Source organism: Bombus pascuorum, chromosome 1 (assembly GCF_905332965.1).
Source record: "Bombus pascuorum chromosome 1, iyBomPasc1.1, whole genome shotgun sequence".
Lineage (NCBI taxonomy): Eukaryota > Metazoa > Arthropoda > Insecta > Hymenoptera > Apidae > Bombus > Bombus pascuorum.
In genome coordinates, this window is record NC_083488.1 from 30,700,058 (window position 1) to 30,724,412 (window position 24,355).

At 39.2% G+C, this 24,355-nt stretch overlaps 1 protein-coding gene across 12 annotated transcripts in view; it reads right to left on the reverse strand.

Moving 5' to 3' along the window:
- Positions 1–24,355, reverse strand: part of LOC132909895 (protein unc-13 homolog B) — a 373,086-nt gene that overhangs the window by 112,240 nt on the left and 236,491 nt on the right. For 6 of the 12 annotated variants that reach the window (XM_060965136.1, XM_060965157.1, XM_060965120.1 and 3 more), the window contains exon 3: positions 5,949–11,916. The exons of 5 other annotated variants lie outside the window; for them this stretch is intronic. In XM_060965136.1, coding sequence (XP_060821119.1) covers positions 5,949–11,330 — 5,382 coding nt within the window. In that variant the 5' untranslated portion in view covers positions 11,331–11,916. The remainder of the gene's footprint in view (positions 1–5,948; positions 11,917–24,355) is intronic. One more of the 12 variants, XM_060965144.1, reaches the window with a different exon arrangement.

Below are 24,355 nucleotides of genomic sequence, written 5' to 3' on the forward strand. Positions count from 1 at the left end.
CACACGGCGTTCGAACACAGAGATTTCTGCGATAGTTCGACCAAGTTTCTATTTCCATTTTGATCGATTTATTTTCACGAACTTTCTTCGAATCATCCTTTTTGTTTTTAGTCACAAACCCTCGCTAACTATCATTTTCAGTTATACAGGGAAGTAAGATAGATTCCAAGTTCAGTTCTTATCAAATTTTGCGTAAGTGAATTTCTTATATATAAAAGCGTCGAGGTTTGTAATAAAAAAAGGAAGGAGAATTCTATAAAAATCTGGCTTGTTGAGAGAACTATATACATATATCAGACGGAGTAGTAAGTTTACTCGTATTTTCATAAAAGAGCACTTTTGATGTTGCTACCTTTATATGAGATCCGTCTGACCGAGGAGTAATTTATCTTATTTCTTCATATCTTTCCCATGAAAAAGTTCAAATACAGTTTCACATTCTCCAAATAATTTATACAATATTCTTCGAAGTGTATATACCAGTGAAAAATGGACGAATCTATTACTCAACCCAATAGTTTCTCGTATGTCAATGTATACTCCGAACCGCGAGTGTATTCTGTTCGTCACATTTCTTACCAGTATGAGATATTTGCATTATGATACATTGAGAAAGCATACTCCTAAACGATTTGCAACTGCGCCAGACGCATTTATATCGATATAATGAAGAAGCATACTTCTGTTTTTCTATAAATGATTTTCAAATTCTGAAGGAAACCTCTCCTTTTTTTCGACGAGGATGAAAGTATACTAAAGTGCGTTGCAAAATAATTTATTAAAGATTGTGAGAATTCAGAGAAGCAAATATCTAACCTCGTTTTACTCAGAAGCTATACTGATTAACTCTATAGATTGAAAAGTAATGAAAAATGTGTTCAATGTTCTAATCTTTTCTTTTTTATTTCCTTGGAATGTATGGATATTTGTCATTTTCTTGCTGCAAATAAATTTAGGGAAATAAATTATTCGTTGCTTTGAGAAGTTTATAATTATACGTTCTAATTATCTATGCGGATAATGAAATTGAGAAATTTACAAAACTGCAATTGATCGGTTTGTGTTCTGCAGAGCTTAAATAACAAATACACAAAAGAACACTTCGTCTAGTCGAAAATGTCTAGACGTTTATCTAGGCGATAACATCTAGACTTAGACATTTACTTTCGCCGCTTATAGGAAATCCCACCTGAAGATAACCGGAATCGCGAACAGGTACAGTGCCCGGTTTTCTTCCTCCTTCCCTAAAACACTAACACCAAATGTACGTACGCACGATCAATTAATTTCTAGCTTAATTAAGAGTATTATACGGCTGCGAAGTCTTTAGATACGGAAGCATATACTTTGGACGTATGTACGACGCGAGTGTGTTACGCCTGTTCGTTCATTGCATTTACACTGCACGCACGTTCGAATGTGGTCGAATTGTCTCGTAGTACGACCATTCGTATGATTGCACGAGTTCATGATCGTTGCATCGGCGTGCTTTTGCGTCTCTGGCTTTATCCGTTCGATTATGAAACTATTGCGGATTCGTGTTATGCGTTGAACGGTTATCGGTACACGGAACGCGATCGATCGTTTCGAGATATCGAAATGGTATGCGAGCAGAATCTTAGCTGCTCTCGTTCGATCGTTTACGAGCGTGTGACGTAGGTATATCGGACTACGAAGCGAGAATAGAGTGATTGTTATGGGGTTGTTGAATCACGCTATCGACGTATTGTTGCGGAATAACGTGTGCTAGATCGTGGGTGCAATGTATATTCAAGTAGCGAGCAAGGTTTTAGAAAAATTTCGAATAATAAGACCATCGACTCGAAATCTAAATATCTGTTTCTCGTTTCAGATTTCAATGAAATCTTCTTTTATAGATATCACAACAGAATGCATCTTGACAGTGAGTATTATGCTCGTGGAATTTGCAAGAAATTGGAAAAAATTCAGAAATGTTTAAAAGTAAGAGCGTTCAATTCTGGTCAATTGATTCGATTTTCAATTTTCTTCCTAAAAGAAGAAGTGGCAAACATTTTTTCGTTAATTATATTTTCCAAAAGATACCAATAGCTATGCAACGGTCTTATATTACACCCCATTTTATGATAACCGTTTCAAGAATATACCTACGTGCCGCATCGCTTAGCTATCGAGCGTTTAATTATCTTCTATCGTACTATCAGCGTATATAATGTCCACTAGTTACGAATACTACGAGATGCACGACAACAATCGTTAATTTTACTCATTGATCGCGAATCTTCGATAGAACACACCCTTAACCATCAGGAATAAAACGTGTAAATTAGCAAAGTGTAAAAAAACAAGTTTTCCCTCCACGATTAATCGTATAAATATTCACAGAAAGATTCACTCGTCGAGTTTCTTCGAATTAACGTAAATGGAAACTCGTTGAATTTTCTAATTTCGCGACATTTGTGCAACGCGCGGGAAGAATAGAACGGAAGGAAGTACGTAATGTATTGTCCACGTAATATCTTGTCACGCGAGTTGACGTGATATCGACTTTTGCGTTTTCACGCTCTACCAAACGGAATATACCGTGTTGTAAAATGCGGGGAACACGTGATCGACGAGAACTTTACCTTCGTATTAGATCGAAGAGCGGAACAGATTCGAAGTTACGTTATTTCAATGCAATTCTGAGATAAATCGTGACATACGTTATTACTCGTATGGTACAGTAGAAATAGGATTTCTATAGAAAGACTTATGTTCTGAAAAACAATTCGGCAGGACCTTTTCTTTTTTAACTGTTGATATGTTGTACGTAATAAAAATTGTAAAAAACGTAGGAAAATCGAATGGCTAGTATTTGTAAAAAGATTTCTGTTGGTTTTTCCTTAGTAAGAAAATTCTGTTAAATTGTGATTAGTGAGATTTCTTGGAAATCTTTAGATGTTCTGCATCGTTTGTCTTCTTTTTTTTCTACAAGATTTCTTGGTTTTCGGGCAGTTAAACGTTTCTAACTCATCGACAAAGAATTATTCTTAAAAATTAATTTTTCTATTACCTATAAGACTCATGAACGAATTTACTTTCATATCTGCATGCATCGTTTATATATCGCAAAATTATAATTAACAGTCTTTCAGACAGTTCTACAATTATACGCACAATTATTCTAAGCGCAATAAAATTTCAATGATTCCTATTAAATTTCGCCTTCTTTATATTAAAATTTCAAATTATATTCAGAATTATATTCAGAATGAGCGAACATTATTTTACAGCTCGTCTAATTATCAACAAATAGAACGTTTCCAGATACTTTACTAAAGTTCCCCAGAAAGAATAATTACTTTTTGTTGCTCTTTAAATTGCACGTATTATTAATTGAAATGTCAATTCCCCAGGCAAATCCAGAATAAGTTGGAATTACGTCAGCGTTGCTTTTTATTGCTTTCGCGGGATCGATAAATGGTTGGATACGAATCACGGAATCCATGTTTCCCTGGCGAAACTATCGTCGATCAGACAAATATCATCGTGTTCCCCGTGAATCGAAATATCGGTGATTGGTGAATCCATTTTCCTTTTCGCTCCTATTCGTTCCTTCACGCCTTCTCGGAAGCGATTGATTTCGATGTGCATGAGATGAGCGAGATTCTTTCCTTTTTCTTTTTCAATCGTGCCTGCGCGATTTGCTTCCCACCGTTTCTATTTTCGAACATTTTTCTCGATAAACTACCCTTAACGTTGTAAGAGCTTGTGCTTTCAGCGCGCACTATTCAGAAATTCGTGCGATTTAATTCGGAAGAAGCACATAGTTACTTGTTAGTTACTCCAAGTTCTTTAAGTCACTTTAATTCCGTTACTAAACCTGACGTAGGTCGATGCCGAAGATGAACGTGTTAGAGTAGAAGTTTCTTAAATACTATGTTCGATGGTCGACTATAGTAGTGGCTAATGAAATTGTACAATTTCTTAAAAATACAATCTGTTGAATCTATTTTGGAATTCAAATATAGTAACAAACGTAACAATTAGCTACACTTTGTAATAACTATCGTTAAAAACTGAATGAAATTAACAAAAGAATCGATACGTATGATATATAAAAGGAATGGTTTAAATACTTCTTTATACCTAATATGTGTCGATACGTAGAAGCTTTTGTACTAAACTTTGATTTACGATTTTCTTAACTTGAAAATTTTGTCACTTGTATCACTTTCTTCTGCAAGTCTTTCAAACGACGCAGTCGATCATTGGTCACGTAACAATTGAATCATCGATTAACATTGAACGTAAAAAATTAATATTTTTAAGATAGTACAATTTTGGTAGCCACTGTATAAGATTAACTTAATCGTCCAGATGTATCGATAGATTAGAATCTCGTGACTTGTAAATACATCACTTGCATCGATAAACGCTACAAGTATCTTAAGGAAGCCTTCCGTCTTCCGTGTGATTCTAATACATTTTAAGTACAAATGCACACTGTTTCGCATATCTTTTTATTTACGCGCTATGTTATAATATCGAATTGCGTGTGCGTGAATGCGGGCGGAAAATCGAGCGTGACTTCGTTCATTGTGGGAACCTATGAAAGACTTGTCGTTCCCCTGCATGTATTGGGGAAACGTTAATTGACCGAATAATACTTAGCCTCGTCTCGCGAATTCCCTCGTCAGACCGCGCAGGCACGCGGCTCCTACTAATACTACCTTAAAGCGTATCGATTATTCAAGCACCATCTAATTATACCTATGATCTATTTTAATTAAGTGTAAGCCTCGTTTATTTTAGCATTCGATGCGTCCGCCGTTTTGCGATAGTTACTTGTCGTAATTTTTAAACGGCGGCCTCGAAATCGATCGAATCGTCGATCACGATCACCGATCGATCTGCATTTGGATTCGTGCACCCAAAATTCTCATCACCTACAAGTATATTGCTTGGCCAAGCGTCAGTGACGTTGCACTTGCTGAATTGACTAGTACCATAGTTCATTATGTCGTTTATTATATCGAAGTTCGTAATTCGGTCCTGCGCGTCTATCTCGGTCTTTATTTTCGCGATCGACGCGAAAATGGACCACGGGGACGTGATTTACGCCCGGCAAAGCTTCACTCCCGCTTTCTTCTATCGTAGTATCGTATTACATTAGTATTGACTGGATGCGCCATATCGGATGGCACCACACATATGGTTACACGTTACGCGCGAAATCGTGCTTAAATTCGTAGGTTGCTTCGCTTTACAGTCCATTTGTACGCGTACAACGTACTCGACACTCGCTAGCGAAAAGAAGCATTGGAAAATGTCCTGATAATAATTGTATCTGGTTGTATGGTCACTGGTATTGAACTGTTAAGATAACTTCAAGGAAATGGTGTTTTCTTACTGGTAGAAGTCGAGTGATATAAGTTTGTGATTGTATTACACTTGGTTCTTTTCTACGTTTTACAGCTAAATTGTGTTTTTTTTTCATAATGATGTATAAAATTAATACTTGTGAGTCGTTTCTCTAGACTTATGTCACTCGGTTCCTTGTCGAATTCTGTGCAGGATGTTAAAAGATTCTTCGATATATTTTTAACATTCATTTTATCTGCCGATATGAAAAAGATTAGTGCGTGTATTATAATTCAACATATTAAACGAATATGAGACTTCGAAAAACAAAGTTCGTGAAAAAAAAGAACATATTGTACGATACATATTGTGCGAATGATAACAAGTTCTAATTTTTAGAAAGTGTTTTTACATTAATAATGAAAGTTACATTTCGTCAGCCATTAACATCCTGCGCATAGAATATGCCGAAAAACCTATATTACTAGAACACAATATAACCCAATCACGACAATGCTAAATCAGATTTTATAAATTACTTAATCCTACGACTTGACCCAATCTCCGAATCTCGAGTACGCCTTACAAAGATTTTCGTGTCCTCACTTTATCATTATACTCACTGCTGTGGGTCCCTGAGAAATGGTGGTCTCCTTGGAATCCTCGACTTCTTTCAGCTTCTCCTCCGCCTTTCGTTCTTTCAATGCTTTCAGCAACTTCCACTTTGATCCAGGTGGACCAGGACTCACCTGGCCCTCTTTTAACGTCACATCCGAGCTACCGCAGGATGAGGAATCAATTTTGATTTTCGGCAGGCTCAAAGTCGCCGTGGTAGCCGTTTCTGCGCTACCAGCTCCGTCACGCTCGAGGCCTTCGAGGACAGTGCTCTCTGAATCCCAAGCACCCGGGATGCTGACAGACACCTCGCTAGGCGGTACACTTACGCTACCTTCTCGAGAGATTGGTTCAGAGCCAGGATGGATTTTTTCGCCGTGTCGAAAAGTCGAGCCGCTCGAACTGCGCCTCGACGGTTGTTCGTCGACGTCTTTCGGCAGTTCTTCTTCTTCCTCCTCGTCCATCGATTGGACGGGACTATCAGGACCGGAAGTTTCTCCAGAGGAACCTTCTTCCATAGCAGAGGACAGTTTCTCTTTCTTAATTTCCTCTTCGTGCGCCCAAGTATGATAATCGGTCACCCTCGCAAACACCGCTTCGATACTTTCCGCAGATTTTCGCTTTGGAATAGGTTTCTCGTCTCGATACCTATCTCGTTCCTCGATTCGACGATCCTTCGCCATCGTTCCGTTAATCTTACTCGTTCGTAGCTCTTCTTTATCTTCCTTCGCCTGCTCTTTCGATATAGTGCCAGCCTTCATCTTCAGCTCTCTCAAGACAAAAGACATCTTCTCCTTTACCGTTTCGTCTGGTTGGTACTGATCAGTTTCCTCCGGTTCCTCTACCAGCACCTCGCCCATCTCTACCTCTATCTGCGATTGCCTCTCAAGTTCCTCGAGCTTCCTCAACTCGTATCGGTACCACTCGTCCTCGGAGTCGATCGAGTCCTCCGTACTTTGCCGCCTGGATGAGACCCTCGACGTACTTCGATAGGAATGCGTGCTTCGGTTATCCTCGTCCAATTCACCCGGTCTTGAACCGGTCCATGGAATTTCGAGGGACTGCTGATGCCGTGGCAGGAATCGACTGCCTGACGTTTGACCCTTCGTGCTTGACGCGGATGGGCTTCCTTCCGACGGTGGAGCCTCCTCCGATATGCTGGTTACCAACTCGGGAAGCCTGGTGCTGCTAGATTTCTCGCTCCTCTCGCTTTTCTCCGACATATCTTCCGGGTACTCAAAGCTTGTTTCCAGAGTTTGAACGGTGCCTTCGTCGGACTTCTTCTCGGTGCTACCCTCTTCACTGGGAGGTTGTTCATCAGAGACCGTGGAGGATTGTCTCTGACGATACTTGCCTAATGCTCTAGACACCGCAAATTCCATACTTGCACCGCCCATCAGAGTCACAGGAGGAAGTTTCGGAGCCTTTTCGTTGGGAGCTTCGTCGGAGCTACCAGCGGATCGTTTAATGTCCCCGACAGTTTGAAATATCGATGAACCGCCAGAACCAGAACCTGTGCTCTTCCCAGATGTTTCTTCCTCGAAGCCACTGATCTGTTCAGGAAGTTCGTGATCCACATCCTTCTTTTGATCTTTCTCTTTGGCCCAACCGTCTTGAAGAGCTTGCTGTTGTAACTGTTCCTGATGCTGTTGAATTTGTTGCTGGAGAGCTTGCTGTTGCTGTTGTTGTTGTATATATTCTTTCTGTTGCAGAGGTAATGGCTGAGTTGTCGGTTGCTGTTGCTGAGGAACTGGCTGGGGCACTTGTTTACGTTTCGTGCTAGTTGTCTTTACCTTGGCAAAGAATGGAGGTTCTTGATTTACGTCCGACATCACGCTGTCTTCGTCCTCTGACAGACCACTCTGTCTACCACTGCTCCATTCGGTCTCGGACTGTTCAGGATCCGATAAAGATTGAGATTGATGATTTCGTCTTTTGGCCTTCTGAAGAATTCCGGATACAGTGGACACCAAAGTATGTTTCTTCTTTTTCCTGGCTGCCTGGCCTCTACCACGACCTCTTGTCATACCTGCTTCCTGCGGAAGCCTCTGCTGTTGCTCCTGCGACATATCCAAGTCTTCCCTCCTCACTCCGCCAGGTAACGAGTGACTCCTGTGTCGTTTGCTCAAGTGTAAATCAGGCAACCAGTTGCTCATGGAGCTCATCGCGTTTTTTAAGGACGAACCGCGTTTTATCTTCTTGCCAGCTTTCGCATTTTCTATCTCGTGGTCTTTCAAATTCGACGCAATACTAATATACCCTGATTGAGATACTATCACGCTCGAGGCATCGTAATATTCTTGCTGATGTTGCGTTTGATCAATAGGCATTCTTCCTGTTTCGTGATCTTGAATGTATTGATGTTCTCGTTGCCGTTGTCTCTGATATCCATCCGTAAGTTGTGCGCTTTCGGAACTACTCAACCTTTGACTGTATGGCTGGTACTGTTGCTGATAAGCTTGTGGATAGTTCTGATTCGCATACGTGTGATGATACTGATGCGCCTGATACGTCGGTGGCTGAGGATATCTTCTATCGGTGTACGGGCTTTGGGCATAGCTACCGTCCGATGTTAGCGATCTGATACTGGACGACGTCGAATCGTGAGGTATCTGGTCTTCCATCGAATTCAGCCACGAAGTCTCGTTCGTCTCCGTTCGCGGCAGATTCGCGCTAGTTGGATAATAAGATAGCGCGTCCGTGATATTCCCCGTGGGGAACATTGTGCGATACATCGCGGCTTTGTACCCTTCGTGGTTTGTCATTCCGTCAGTGTACGCGCTGCCTCGTGAAGGTTTCTTCAGGTGACCTCCTACAGCGGCCGATTCCGGATATTGAACAGCACTATAATTATCCTGGTAACTGTTATACTGGTCCATTGCATCTGGATAGTAAGCAGTGGTCGTAGTTTTCGGACCATAGCCCCCAGCGCTACTGGTATAGACACTCGTGATGGCCTGTTGTCGATTGCTTCCAGCTACCGAATAAATGGCAGGTTGCTCAGACCTATACACATAGTCGATCGTGGTTCCAGGCGGTACGGTGTCGTAAGTATGCTGTAAAGTTTGCTGGCGACCTCGTTTCTTTGGACTCTGACAAGTGGTCGCGATGGGTGCTGGAGGAGGCACAAAACTGTACTCCTCTTTGGTGGTCGGTGTCTTTATCGACGTGTAGCCTGACAAATGATTCATGGCCGCGGTGTAGGAGTGGCTCGTAACGGTATATGTGGCGGTGGTAGTACTCGTGAAAGCGTCTCTTCCTTCCGGCGTATCGTACAGCGGTTCCTGCGTAATGACCGAGGTTGTGGTTTCCGGAAGAGGTGGAATTGGACTGGCAGATCTGACCGTCGTTGTACTTGGGATTAAAGTTGATCTGGGATGATCTACCGAATACGAAGTGAGCATCTTGGTGATTGAACTTTTTGGCGAACTCGGCGACTTGTCCAGGCTGCTCCACCCACTCATCGAAGATAGGCCGGAATCAGACTTGGCTGCAACGATGTTGGCCACGCTTGGCTTGGCTGTGTGCTTAGGCGAGACTCGTGGCGACTTAGGCGAGTGAGGAGTTCGTGGACTTAGGCGACCTTGTTCCAGCGAAACCAGCTTCTCCGTGCTCCTCAAAAACGTGGGACTCTGAGGTCGTTTTGTTTCGGCATCCCTCTGATCGGGTCCTGGCATCAGGAAAGGCTCGGCTGAGTCTCGAGGAGCTGGCGGAGGTGGCGAGCTGGGTGACGGACTTGGAGGCGTTCTACTTTCCTGGAATTCCAAATTTAGTCGAGCAGTGCTACCGAAGTAACCGTCCTGCCTGGTTCGAAGACTCTGCACACTGTGGACGCTATGGACACTATGGACGCTTCCCGCAGAGTGAGTAGGAGATGGGATTTTGTCAGTAGTGGTGCTGTAAATGGTGGGAGAGGCGCAGGTGACAGCCGCGAAGCTTTCGGCCATGAGATCGGTCAGTTCTTTGTTCTCCGCGTAACCTTTGGCGAAGCTACCGACGTCAATAGGCAACTGGATCACTGGCTCTGGACTCTTTTCTCGTACAGTTGTTGCATAGCCACCTAGCCTGGGTGGAGTGTAAGTACTCGAAATGGAATCTAAGTTCGTTCTGGACGTGGACGTAAGCCTTGGCGAAATTGATCGGGTTGTGAAGTCACCGTCAGTGGCTAGACCGCTATCGGTACTCACTCTGGAGATCGATCGACCGGTCGATCCGGGACTTTTCGAGAAGGTCCAACTGTCGACATCGGTTTCGGCGTAAATCTTTCTTAGCTGTTCGTCTATACTACTCGCTTCTTCCGCCAGTTTAGCTTCAGCTTCGGAACTATATTGTCGTTTCGGAGAGTCCATTAATTTCGACTGTAACTCTATCAAGTTCTGAGAGTCCTTTTGTAATTTATTGGTCAACCTATCCAGTTCGTGTAATTTTTCCAGAGCGACTTGGTCGATGGAACTGAGTCTGGAGAGCTGGGCCAGATCTTGTTCGCTGACACAAGGCGTATTGCCACGATAACTTTTGTAATCAGCTGCGCTAAATACTTCGCCCTCGTCCTCGTCCGCTTCGTCTTCCTTTTTCGTCACTGATTCCTGAATTTCTTCCTTCGTTGGTTTCGTAGTCAATTCCTCGAGTTCCTTCTCCTTGGTCATAGCTTTGTCGAACATGTTCGACTCCGCCTCTTTCTTTCCATTCACATCCTCATCCTCCGCCTCTTCCCAGATCATACCCAATTGCGACGTTGGTCTGGACGTGTCGCCGCAAATTAAATCCTCCCTGTACGCGTTGTTCAAGCTTCTGTAGAACGCCTCGTCTGGAATGTTACTCTCTTCCGCGAGAGTCTCCAGAGTGTCCAGGTTCCTCACGTTCCTATGCATGTCGGTAACTACCGCGGCAGCGGTTGAGCTGTCCTGCGTGAGTCCGTGCATTCTCGCAATCTCCTGCTGAGCTAATTTCTCTCTTATCGCGTTCGTCTCCTCTATACCCATGGTGGCGCCTATACTCTTCGCGATCGCGTCCAACTCGCCAACGGTGCTCTGTTGATTGGCCAATGTCTCCTCCACCACCACGTTGGCAGTCTCGTGAGTGCCACCGCTCGCGTAGAATTCGATCAATTGACTGATCACCGTTTGTTGTTCGTACAAGAGGCCCTCTAACTTCTCTAGCCTCTCCCACATCTTGATGTATTCCTGACTGAGCAGGTCTAACGCCCTCCAGGCGTACCTCAGCTCGTTCTCCAATGTGTTCAATCTCGTGCCGAGTCTCTCCATATAGTCTCCGATTATGTAATCGATGTTGCCATCCGTGGTGGTACTGCTGTAGGCCGGTAGGGCTGGCGAGTGTGCCCTTGGGCTGGTTGGGGCTGGCCCACCCAGCTTCGTCGAATCCATTTTCATCTAAGTTTGCGTTTTTATGACGCAATACGTCGAGTCGACCTCGTGTCTCCTATGTTTCGACGAACCTCCAAGTATGATATTTAGGCTGTCGATGATCCCTGAGGCGATTCATCATGCATACTGTGCGACTCGAATGAAAACAGAATTACAGCGTTGCCTGTGGCCCGAAAAGGAACATGATCGACACTTCAATGCATCCAGCGCAAACTTTCGACATGATCAAACTACGGTAATTCGATGCACTGTTATCGATTCCCATGTTGATTGTCCTTTTCTGTTTCTTTCTTTACTTGTACTTTTTACCTCCTACTGTTCACTTTTCACACGTCGATCAAATTGTACACTATGATTCGTTCACTTGCTACGTTACGCGTAATATATATATGTATATTATATATTGTCACTCTGTCTCTCTGTTTTCTGTCCTCCAATCAACTCGTCCCTTCGTTTTATCTATTACACTATAGCTGCATACACAAAGTTTGATAATTATTGGGCGCGATCTTGACGAACCATACGAGATCGCGCGGCACTCTGCAAATGGCACTTCGTAACCAGTCTCGTGCATTCATGCCGCTGCCGCTATCTGTAAAACAGGAGCAAACGAATTGCCGTGGCTTAGTACGAGACATGCTCGTACTGAGTCACCGCTGACACAGTTTCCATGGTGCTACATTTATCCTATCGAAAGTATGTTAAAGTTTGTTAAGAAACAAGAACTTCAATCAGAAAGATGCACAAGACACTGGCTTATTTCCCACGAACACCGAATCAATATACATCTCCTGTATATTTGATTCAGCTTCCTTCATGATATACCTGTTTTCTTCTTTCTAAATCAATGACACAAATCAAACCAATGGAAAATTATCACAAAAAAAGGAAAGAGAACGTAAAACATTTTTGACAATCGATATAAACGTAATATATATTACGAGATCGCTTTAAGAAACCTTTTTAAGGAGAAACAAACACAAAAAGTTCTTAGTCTAAACTGAAAAACACCGAAGAGTCTCCGTTCTTATCGTATCGCTAATAAAATGCTATCTATATGTAATAAAGAAAATTATGTTTATGAATGTATAGAATAAGAAGTATGAAAAAGTACGAAACTTTATCAGATTGTCAGAGCAGAAAGTGCTCTCCGTGAATCCTCAGAGAGCATCCGAACTTTGTGAAACATTTCGGTTATCGTTTAATCATGTACGCTACACAAGTCTTCATTTCGATAAATCAGTCAGCCTAAATATCGTGATAATAAAATTAGTAAAATATGCCTACTGTAGCATCTGTTTTACTATTTTCTCGATGAAAAATCAGCTCTAACATCGGACTAATTTGAAGCGGTAAGGCTTTATTCAAATATTTAGCAGTTCGATGGCGAAATTCGCACGCGCCTTATCGAATTCGTCGCCCAGGATCTGCAATCAAGGCGAGAAGATTTCTTAGGCAAGGAATATGGATTAGAGGCCATTAAACGCGCGCTCAGGTGCTTCCAGAACTCGTGCATAATGAAAGTCTGCATCGTAGAGCATCGATACGGAAAAGGTGCGCGTGGAGTAATTGCTGCAGCTTGGGAATCATATTTTCATTAGCATCGATTTTACTTTACGGTTACGTTGAAGTGCTTCTGATTGTTCGACAAATGGAGCAATTGCACTTCGAAATGAGTAATGGATAAGGATATTTTTCATCGTTATAAAGTTTGAGGAAGGAATATGCATTTTTCAGGATTTTTTTATCTGCTTGATCGACGAGGATCTTTCGCAAATGAGGATCCTTTTCTTCAAGAGGAAGAGATTGATTGTTGAAGGCGTTATAAATCTGATAGTACGTGGACGAATATATATCAATACAAGAGGAGCCAAGATAATATTTTTTTAACAGAAATTTTGATAATTAATAGTTGATAATTTTTGTATAGAAATTGCATATATTTCCAATAATTTTTAGAAATTTAAATGAATTTTTTTTCTTCACTTTTGAAATTCACGTCGTTATGCTATTCTACTAGATTATTCCAGCAATCTTTGTTCATTACAAGCCACGTGTTTGAATCGATAATGAATGCTAGCTGCATCAGGTTCGCCTGTATATCACGCGAGGCGATTGATCTTGCGTTTCCCTTCAAGCAACGCGAAGGAACACGAGCTTCGATCACTTAGGAAATATTGTTCTGTCGGTTGATATGATTTGATTTGCGAAAGAAAAGACAATGGAAACAAACACTTTCACCTGGAAATGGCAGTGCATGAGTTACAATGCGAACGATTTTCTACGCTGTCATCGTTGAAAAGCAAATTAGCTGACGCGAGCATGCGATTTTTCAACTGGTTGCTTTTCTTCTATGTATTTATCGAAACAGACACGCCATTTATGGCGGCCATAAAACTACCCGACGTATCGCAGAGACGAATACAAACAGCTTCTTCGCAATCTCACGACGATATTACGGTTCTATGAAACGAATTTACGTCATTGCACTGGAAGTTTAAGTTCCACGTAAGATTTAGTCTTTTTGCTCTTCATACAGTTCGTAATGTTACGTCCGATGACTCTTTACGTAACCCACAATCCATTCCTCGGTCGAGGCGACCACTAGCTGTGGAAATATAATTAGTCGGATCGCGATAATCCTAAGGAACTGTCATAAAACTAAGCATTTGTATTTTACCATTGGGGCCCTTAAATGTTATAAAATATATTTAAGTCGAGACGTTCCTTATGGTTATCGTTCCATCAGGTAAAAAATGGCAAGGTCGGATTTTTCCCATGTTCAACGATCCACCTCCAAGCGACCGCTGGTGGGGCGACCAACACCCAGCAATAGTTTTCCTCTGAAACAGCATCGTCACCGAACTTCACTGGTTTGTCATTCTTAGATCAGTCAACATCTCTTGACTGGTTTTCCATCTTTAGATCAGTCAACATCTCTTGACTGGTTTTCCATCTTTAGATCAGTCAACATCTTTTGACTGGTTTTCCATCTTTAGATCAGTCAACATCTTTTGACTGGTTTCCCATGCGTTGACCAGTCTATATTTTGACTGGTTCATCAGCCTTAGATCAGTCATCCGTTTAACTTATATCTATACGCACCGAGCGTGACTCTATGTCTATGTCTACAAAGTTGTTGGAATAATGTGTATATTATAACCTGTTACTCCAGTGTTATAATCAGTTCAACCACCTCTATTATCCTAAACGAAATAGGGTATCGATCATTTCGTGGCGTCGATATAATCGTAATGGAAATTTACGACTCCCGTTGGCGCGCTTCCTCGCGAACGCGTCTCTCCGCGAACGATCAAACAAGATTTCCTTCTAGTCTCGGAATTTATGGTTTACGTTAGCTGTGTGACTTTCGAGTCACAGTTGATGATTTTCGTGCTTAATAGTTTTTTAAGATTAGAGTGGAGCTTAATTATCGTGTTTTAAAATATTACTTTTTAATAATTTTTAGATGCTAGTTGAGATCCTATTTTTGTTTCTTTTTTGGTAATGTACGATCGTCCTTAAATTAAAACCAGCATTTATTAAAGTATAAGGCAATCTATATGGAAATATTAAAATACTCGTGAGCCAGAAAAGCTCGTTTTCCAAGAAAACGTTTAATTTCTTTACAATTTTGTTTTCATCGTGCCTCTCCATGATTGTTTTTGTTAAAATGATATTTACACTTTTGCATCTTGATAGATAAATATTGAATTAAATATAATACGAACTGTGATTGCACTGCAAATATCAGAAAATCGATAATCACCCTTGTAAATATACGAAATATTATGCAATTGCTGGCATGTAAACATAGGAACAGACGAATCTAGCGGGAATTTGGTTGATATTCACTTCACACATACACAAGCAAAGTTGACGATTATTACGCGTTACGCGTGTTCTATATCGACGTCCTCGTACGAATCGATAGCATTCCACGATGCCATTACGACAAGTGTTCTGTTGCTAAACGCAATTCGATCGATCGGCCAGGTATTCTACATGCAAACCGTGACGCTGGAACATCAGTCGTACAAAAGAAGAAAGAAGAATCGGAAATGGTATTTGCTGTTAACCTACTTTTTTGCATATCTCTTTGAGTATCTCACTGTATCGATGAAGCTTAATTACCGATATAGTGCCCTCTTTTCAGTACATACGTTCTGTGCAAATTATTCGTACAAATATGAAAGTTGGAGCTGTCCGATTTTCTATAAAAATAATCCAGAATATTGATCAATTAGAAACTTTCTTAAAGGTGTAAATATATCGATTTTTATACTATTATAAAGATATAAGTATCTCAAGTATCGAAGTAACTGTGTTGGATAAAATTATTAAATTAAAAATACTACCAATCTAAATGGCAAGTTCATTTGTTTTTTCTAATTAACAAGTTAATTAAGTGTGTTTGCTTCGTAATTCGTAAGTACTTCTCTGTCCTCCTTACACATATGTACACAAGTTGCAAATTAATATTTCAAATAATTTAAGAATATACGATTTTTTTGGAAAATGTTACTTTGTCATATATTCCGTTGTACATTATTCCCAAATATTATTGTAGTATTAACTTCGAATCACGTTACTTCGCACACAATTCAAAAATTAATTATAAACTTTTGAAAACTAGAACGTTAAGCTCAAAAAGGTTACATATTCTTGGAGGTATTAGTTTTTACCAACCAATTTCTTTTCAGTACTCTCAACGAGCTTTAAAAAATCCTTTAATCTCCGACTAACAACTTCTTCATATTACGTATACATATATTACGTATTCCACGGATAGTCCACGATTAACCCAATTCAGTTCTCTAATGTAAGGACAGAGGAAGCAGCCTGGATAAAAACCGAGGGTAGATTAAATCGAGAAGTTTTGATAGTCCGATATTATCGTTCAAGGAACCTGTGTTCTCGTTTTCGAAAAGTACCGTATCGAATGCCTTTCAGATATTGCAACCTGCTCGAATAAAGGCTTAGGCTTAAGTAGGCTTAAGGTTACCAGACCTATCGCGATTTTACTTTCACGATTTTACTTTCACTCGAATTTCTTCTACACTTTTCTTCTTCTTTCGACGGTTAGTCGTTGTTGATAGAATTTCGCAAATATAATAAAAATCAGAAGCGCTACGAAAATAGTAGAGTCGCTGTTGAGAATCGGGAATTTCCCACGTTTTGCTTTCAACTTTCCTTTTCATTTCGCTTATTTGATTTCGCGGTGGTTACGACAATATCGTGTAGCTTTTCCGCGAAGTTTCAAAGGGAGTTCCCTGCTCCAGAGAGTCAGACTTTGGCAGAAAAAGTAAATGGAACATGGCACGATAAGTGGCTTTTGTGGGCGTTTCGCACCTGCGCCGGGTTTTATTCCGATCTGATTTAAACCTCGCTAACTTTTAATTCGGATAAGCTTAAAGCTACGTAACCAATTAATGACGAACCGAATGAGCGATGTTAAATTGCTTTAGCTGATTCGGTTGTATCTCCATCGTGTATCGTTCCCTCGCGTCTTCCGGTTCTTCCCAAGTGCGATCATTTCAGTTTTGCTTTGCCCGTGTATCACGTCAAAGGATGCGGAAAGAATAGAATAAGTTGAACCTCGCGGATAGAAATATTTCCTTGAAATAGCTTGAAACTAGTTTCTTATGCTAGCAATTTTTACAAGTATGAAGATCTAAAAAAAAAAAAAAAAAGAAAGAAATAGCTCTGACTAAGTGGAAACAGACTCTTAGAGAATTTTCCATGCAAAAACTTGAACCGGTATAGAATTTTTAAAAATTGCGTTTTAGAATTAGAGGCCGAGTTGTTAGTCGTTTTGAGGAAACTTTTATTTTGTAAAACTCTTCAGACTTTACATCGACGTGGTACCTAAGATTATGTAACGCTTTTGTAAACGTGTGGCCATCTGGATTAAATATTGCAATATCTTGTTGTACCTGCAGGAAGTAGGTTCCATAGTCTGTCTCGTTAATAATTTACCTTTAAACTATCTCTCTCTCCCTCTCTCTTAAGGTCGTTTCGTATTCTACACATTATGGCCATCTCGTAAAAAACTAAGACCTCGTATATAACGCCCAAACTGCGAAACATTAAAATTGCGAGTATCAAACTAAGCTACCAAAACCTCGAGACTTTGTATTAAATCGAAAGTGTAAAACTTTTAGATTACTGCTTACTACTATCAAACCAAGGTACGAGAAATTTGATACACGTAGAACTTTATGAAATGATCGATATTGCGATCAAAATTGTGTCGAAGTGGTCACCACTTCTAAGAAAACTCTACATCTGATCTATTTAGTTTTCTCAAGCACCGAAGCCATCGACAGCGTGTAGACAATAGACTGGGACGAAGGCAGACCATAGACGGTAGACAGGCGACGATGGCTTCGGGGCTTTCAGTCATAGGGTAACACTGCTAGCGTGCGGATCGGGACCAGCTGAAATTATATTCCTACTTGTACCTACACTTCTGTACTAAAATATATTTTCTACTTTACGATTTATCCACGCGTATAATAAACCCAACAAATTGTGAAATTTTTTGATCATTATTTACCATCAACCGAGATACTAAAATTCCATGTCCAACGTTTCAAATACAAGAAAGTTCTAAATTGCTATTTATTATCTAATCAAAGCATTAGGTGTTGCATATAGATCACGATGCAATTATAAATATTGTTTCAAAATTGTGAAATAAAACAATTCCTACTTCCTATTCAACCGAGCTACTAAGATTCCCCATATGACGTTAAAATTAAAATTTTGTAGATTATTATTATTATTATTATCTTTTTTTTTATTATATCATTTAGATTTTACTAAACGATCAGGATATTAGAAATTCTGAATGCGAGGGCAAAATCAGAAAAACTAAGAACTATCATCTATTATAAAACCATATCGACGAGAGAAATTCCTTAATTAATCGATCAAAGGGGGAAAAGAATGTCCGCGAGTGTTGGCGAGTTTTCGAGTTAGTTCTGGCGATGCCGATTGTTAAATTGGACTTCCATAAATCTCTTAAAGGCGTCGCGGCCTCGTTTCCGCCCTCAAGGAATGTTCCAATAGCCATAGGAATTCAATGTGAAGGAAAGTTCCGCCGTGAAAAATGAAAATGGAATCCGTTATCCGCGCGCGAGCCGTGCTTCCACTTCCGGCTTCGAGGATCTTCGAGCCAGGTTCATTAATTCGCGGAGCTGCCACCGTGCCGTAGAACTTTCCTACGAATTCGTGATCCTTCAAACCGCAATAAACTGGATAGTTATGGAGCATGATGCAGCTGGTTCACTGGAACTAGCGGCGAACCTAAGTCGAGTTAACGATGCAAACTTTTTTAAATGATTCGATAGTTGTTTGTTATGTAAGCATTTTATTTCGTATTATACGCGTTTTACAAGAAATCAGCATTTGCGTTTGGCGAAATTAAGGAGAACGTAACAATCTTTCGAAGATCAACTTTATGACACGAACTCTTGAAATGCGCTGCTTTTTTAAAGTTTCCAGCTTTCATGCGAAACTCGTTGGAGGCAAATGTACGATTAAAATGAACTAAAGTTAATCGAAGAGTGAATTCGATAAAAAGAATTCGTTTATTACGTTCTTTTTACGAAATGAGGTAGAAAAGTGGAAAAAAATTAATTTTTTTAGAATATTTATACGTGAGCCATTTACAGCAGATTTTGTTTGTAATATTTGAAATGAAATAATCTGCTATTCTTCTCTGTTCGAATTTGTTTCAATATACAGCAGTTACTCACAGAATTAAGCAGGTCGCTATGTTGCTAATGAATATTGGCGGAAAGATAAATATAAATATACATATCCAGAATTAAAAACGCGATATGTATTTGATTCCTATATTTTCACAAACAATTCGTGAAAGGGTTTTAGATAAAATAATCCATTTGTTTATATTGGATTGAAAATATAAAAATACCGGTATTTTACTCACACAAAATTCACCATACGCGTTGATATATAGGAATTATACTGTATGAACAAATAAATATTGATGTTTTGTTGCATAGCCTTTGGCTTTGATGCCAGATTGCAATCCTCGTGGCATAGGCCAGATCAGTCAAGAAAGATGAAATTTTATCACGTTCAGAGACCTTTCAACGCGAAAATTAATTATACAATCCTATTTCAGAGGAAAATCTTTTTAAGAAATTGGCAGAACTCGTTCCAGTGTACAAAAAGTCATAGGTGCAGAGGAATAAGCTTGAACGTGAAAGAAAAAGATAATTATTGGCGATCAATAACAGGTTTATTTGCAGACAAATTAAAACAAATCCAGGAATTAATATAAACAATTTAAAAGAATTAAGAAAAAAAAATGTCTGAGGAAACAGTTGGGAGAATCCTACGTAAAGAAGAGTATATATCATGGTAGAATAGCGAGGAAGCTTACATCGTGAAAGTCAATGGAAAATATTCAGAGAGAAAATATTCAGAAAGAAAAATATTCAGATTTCGCTAAAACCTGTTACATCATGAGGAAATATTTGGAAGAAGTGTCACATGTTTCGATGAAACAAAGATAAGTTTAAATAACTTTTGTTTTTTAAAATTAATAACAAACGTAGTTTCTGCTCGCTCTACCATGGCAGCGTGGCCAAAGTCTAAGAAGACACAGACGAATTACCATAAAATAATGTCAAGTATGAAAATAGCCACGACCAACGCTGACGTTACGTCGTGTGCCAAAATTCCTTGTGGTTGTGTTTACGAAGGTGTACTCGTCTTCAGGAAGCCACAAAGTCGAGGAAGCAACGAAAATTCGTTGGCCGATTTTCAGGCGGAAAGGAGAGTATGCGAAGAAAATAGCTGGCCGTGTAATTACTCATACCAGCTAGCCGGCCATTGTTTCAAAAGTTTCTAACCTGCCTTGCCGCAGCCGCGGTGTCGCTCTTCAGCCGCTTAATGCAATCATAAATTTTAATTTTCAATTTTGCCGCAGCGACTTCGTCATCGAGCATTTACCTCCGCGTAGACCCTTCCATCTTCTCCTCCTTTTTCTTCCATTTACTTCCGTTTTCAATTCCAAACCCACGGTAAAGTATCGATTTATCGCACCAGGACGTTGTCTAATTAATAGATCTGAATTGGAAACGCGGCTGCAATCATTACATTTAAGAAGTTATTGTCTTCCATTTTTGCAAGGACTTACCGTTTCGCTTAATGAAAATGCACCACCGGCCGCGGTTACGGTAAACTGGTTTGCGAGATGCGGCCAAGAACGAGATTGGAATTGTGGTAATATATAAATTCGTGAGAAGAATTCAAGTTTGAAAAATGGCATTTAATTATCGAATTGCTCGCGTCGACTGGCGGTAGAATAGATCGATGGTGAAAACTCTCGGTCAATGTTATTCTGTTTCTCTACATTACCTATATACTCCTCGTAAAATATTATTTCGCGTTTTATTACAAGGGCGGCATTTCCTTTTTAAAAATCTGTTCTAATTAAAAGCTTCCGCTATTTTTGTTTTTTTTTTTTTTTGGTTTTTTGTTTTTTTGTTACCAGTTGAAAGCTAGGGAATTGATATTTCATTATTGAATCATTTTCGATGAATTATGAACGGCGAACAATAGCGACGAATGAGTAAAAGGTGGAACCACTCGATGAATATTATTTTATCCTTCTATGTTTGTATTTCTGTTCTCCTTGTAAACTTGAGAAAGAAGAGACAATAATATAGCTTTGTTGATCAATAGTTTACGATAATACTTACGATAATATTTACTGTTATTTCTAATAATATTGACAATACTTGGTAGTTTAATCAATTCTCTTTTCCCGTTAAAACAATTTTAAACAATCAAATAGTAATTTCTCCTTGGAACAACATACACGGAAGAATCGAGTACGTCCTTACTCTTTAAACGTCCTCTGGAACGATATTTCTTGTACCTAAATGGAAGAAAGGATGAATTCCCGAGGAATTCTTGACAAGAATAGAACGTGATATCGCAAAAGGCAGAAGCGAACGTAATACAATAGAATAATATTTATTTTTAGCGATCACACGTGCGTATGTACGTAAAACTATTACACGAACATTAAAGACAAGCTTGTTGCTTATCCACATTAGTCGAAGTGCTGATCGTCTTCCACTTGTGAGACCTTCGCTATAGATGTGCAATCTCGTTACGCTGATCGTGTGGAATCGTCCTTCCGTATCTTTTTTACCTATTCCCGTGAGGGATGAAGATCGAAGGTTACGCAGGAAATAGGATACGAGTAGAGGGGAGCAAGAGAGGCTAATCCCATTTCTGGTTATTCTTCAAAAAGGACAAAAGCGTCCTCCATGAAAAAACATGACTTGATCACTAACTTTGTAAAAGGACACGAGGGAGCTTGTTCTTTTATGTAAAATATTTAATCAGCGAGGGTGCTTGTCCTTTTCGTATAAATTTGAAGCAGAAAGTATAATATAGTATATTAAAATTTTGTTTAAATTAAAATTCAATAATATTCCATTTTGTAAATTTCAGTGGAAATATTCTGGCAATATTATCGGTGAAGAATTCTATCACAGAAAATCTAGGAATTTCTTCTTTCGCGTAAAATATTTAATTAAAGATTGTTTTAAAGGGAAAGATAAATCTAGTGCGAAATAGAATATACAGTTCGATGTATCAACATTTGTATATGTATTTCGTACATACATTTGTTTATTGTTTTATAATACCATGCGATGATGTAATAGTTAATGTTGGAAAACTTTATCTGTAGAAATTGTTTTTGATTGAATACGAAGAAAAATATCTTCTGGAAAATCTATCGTAACATTTTATCATGTAAATTATTCTCTTTGAGTCTCAGGGATTATTTCAAACACTATCACCGTAAAAGCTATATTCTTAAATTTATCGACAGCCTGAAATGGAATGAATTTGGTTCAGAATCTTGATTTAACACTTTTTTCTCATAATACATTTTTTTGTCAGTGGAAGTCTCCATATCTAAATCACGTTATTCATGAGCCCTCTAAATGACCTAAAAAAGAAAACCTCCTTTATACTCCACATAATCCCTCGATTCAAGTCGCCTTAGACACTAAAAGGGTATAATCCAAGAATAATCCTACACTCTGTAACGCAGATTAGGTTAAATTAACTTTTCCTTGTTGTAAATTCGATCATAATTTTTATGATTATCGTATTGGACGTGAAATTTTTTATACGGGTGTAAACTTGAAATCCATCAAACTTTTCCTTGTTGTAAATTCGATCATAATTTTTGTGATTATCGTATTGGATATGAAATTTTTTATACAGGTGTAAACTTAAAATCCATCAAACTTTTGTCATTCTCTTTGTAATAATTTCCTATGTCATGAAAGTTTGAATTTTCTTATGCAGCATACTTCGATTGCACTCTCCTTCCGCCTTTTTCACTTCAATTTTCAAATGTATTTTAAAAATTCATGAAGGTTACCTTTTCATTATTTTCCCAATCGAAATTATTATTTTTCACTACAATTATTTTCAAATTACACGCTATTGCCATTATTCTCGTGAAATCATATGGTTTGTATGTATTTCTCTTTTAATAGTGGTCGTCATACTTAGATAATACAGTCTATAATGTATTTAAATAAATAAATTAAATTAAATATCTCTCCAATGAGATACGTAGTCTCATTTACAACAGGACCTCGAGTTCCAATCAGTCTCAACGATGCTAGAAAAATTATAATAGCTCAACAGTCGTTCGGAAAGTTGTACGAGCCACTCAGAAGCCATACCGATCAATTTCATAAATTAAAAAGCGGAAGAAAGCGATCGGATTTCAAAAGCAGTACTTCTTAAATTCATATTGAAATTTTCGATTACTTGTGCAATCCTTTTACGAGTTTAGTAGAAACAAATTGTTTTTCTGCAAGTTCGATACAGTGGTTTATCTGTGTAACGAAATTGACACAACAGAGAATGAAGGTGATCAGCTTTGGCTTGCTTGGCTTTGTGTTAGTATCGAAAGGATTAAAAAGCGTCAACAAGTCGCTCTTCAACTCATTCATAAGAGACACGAAGCCGAAACAGAAGCAGCGACCTGCAAAATTTCGATTCACTGATAACGCAACGATAATTCGGTAAATTGCAACATTAAAGCATTCCACTGGTTAAACACGAACAAACGATGAAGCTTTGGTTTGGCGAAGCGCGGCGTCGATCCCACAGGCAGAAGCTTCCGATTATGGTCGATGTTAATCGCGCAAACAGGTTGAATTAACCAACGCGATGCTTTTTTGGCATCGGGTTCGTTCTATTGCGTTGGTTAACTGTAGTGCTACTATATAGATATTAATAACACGATCGCGTGGCTCGTACGGAATTTAACTGTGAATACATTATATCGGTTGTTCACTGGTTTGTGAAATAGAATTCGTACTCGTGCAGTTGCCACGCTTGTTTGTTTCTTGGTACTCGTGTTCGTTATCTACTGTTCAGACATACTATCGTACGTCTTTATTGTTCAGTGAAACTGTTACAAACTATTAGCGAAGAAAGAAAGCTGTTTTTCAATCAAAAAGGAAGTACATTCCTGGTTGGTAGTGATGAACGCTATCGATCAATTTCATTGATGAATATGTAGAACATTTATACAGTTACCATACGATGTTATAAATGATAACACAAATGTCACAGTATGAATATTACAAATGATGCTAGTACTCTGGTCGAAATAATTGGAGGATAATTATTTATTGTGTTTAGAAGTGTCTCGTGTGGATTTTATTTCTTTTTCATAAGAATTATTCCTCGTAGATAATTTCGCTTAGAATAAGGACAATCTTATTAATTACGTGTGAATAAGAATCGACTAATCTCTCTATTGGGAATTGATCGAAAATCGTGACAATAGTCGTAGCTTAATCTGATTATCTTCCCCGGTATTCATTTCACTTGATACTCGTGACTTTAATAGGTAACTCGTGCTGGCTTCCTTTCGATAACTATGTTTAGAGTACGCTAAGAAGCGTCGTGAACAGACGCGATTGGATCGTCTCTGTAATCTC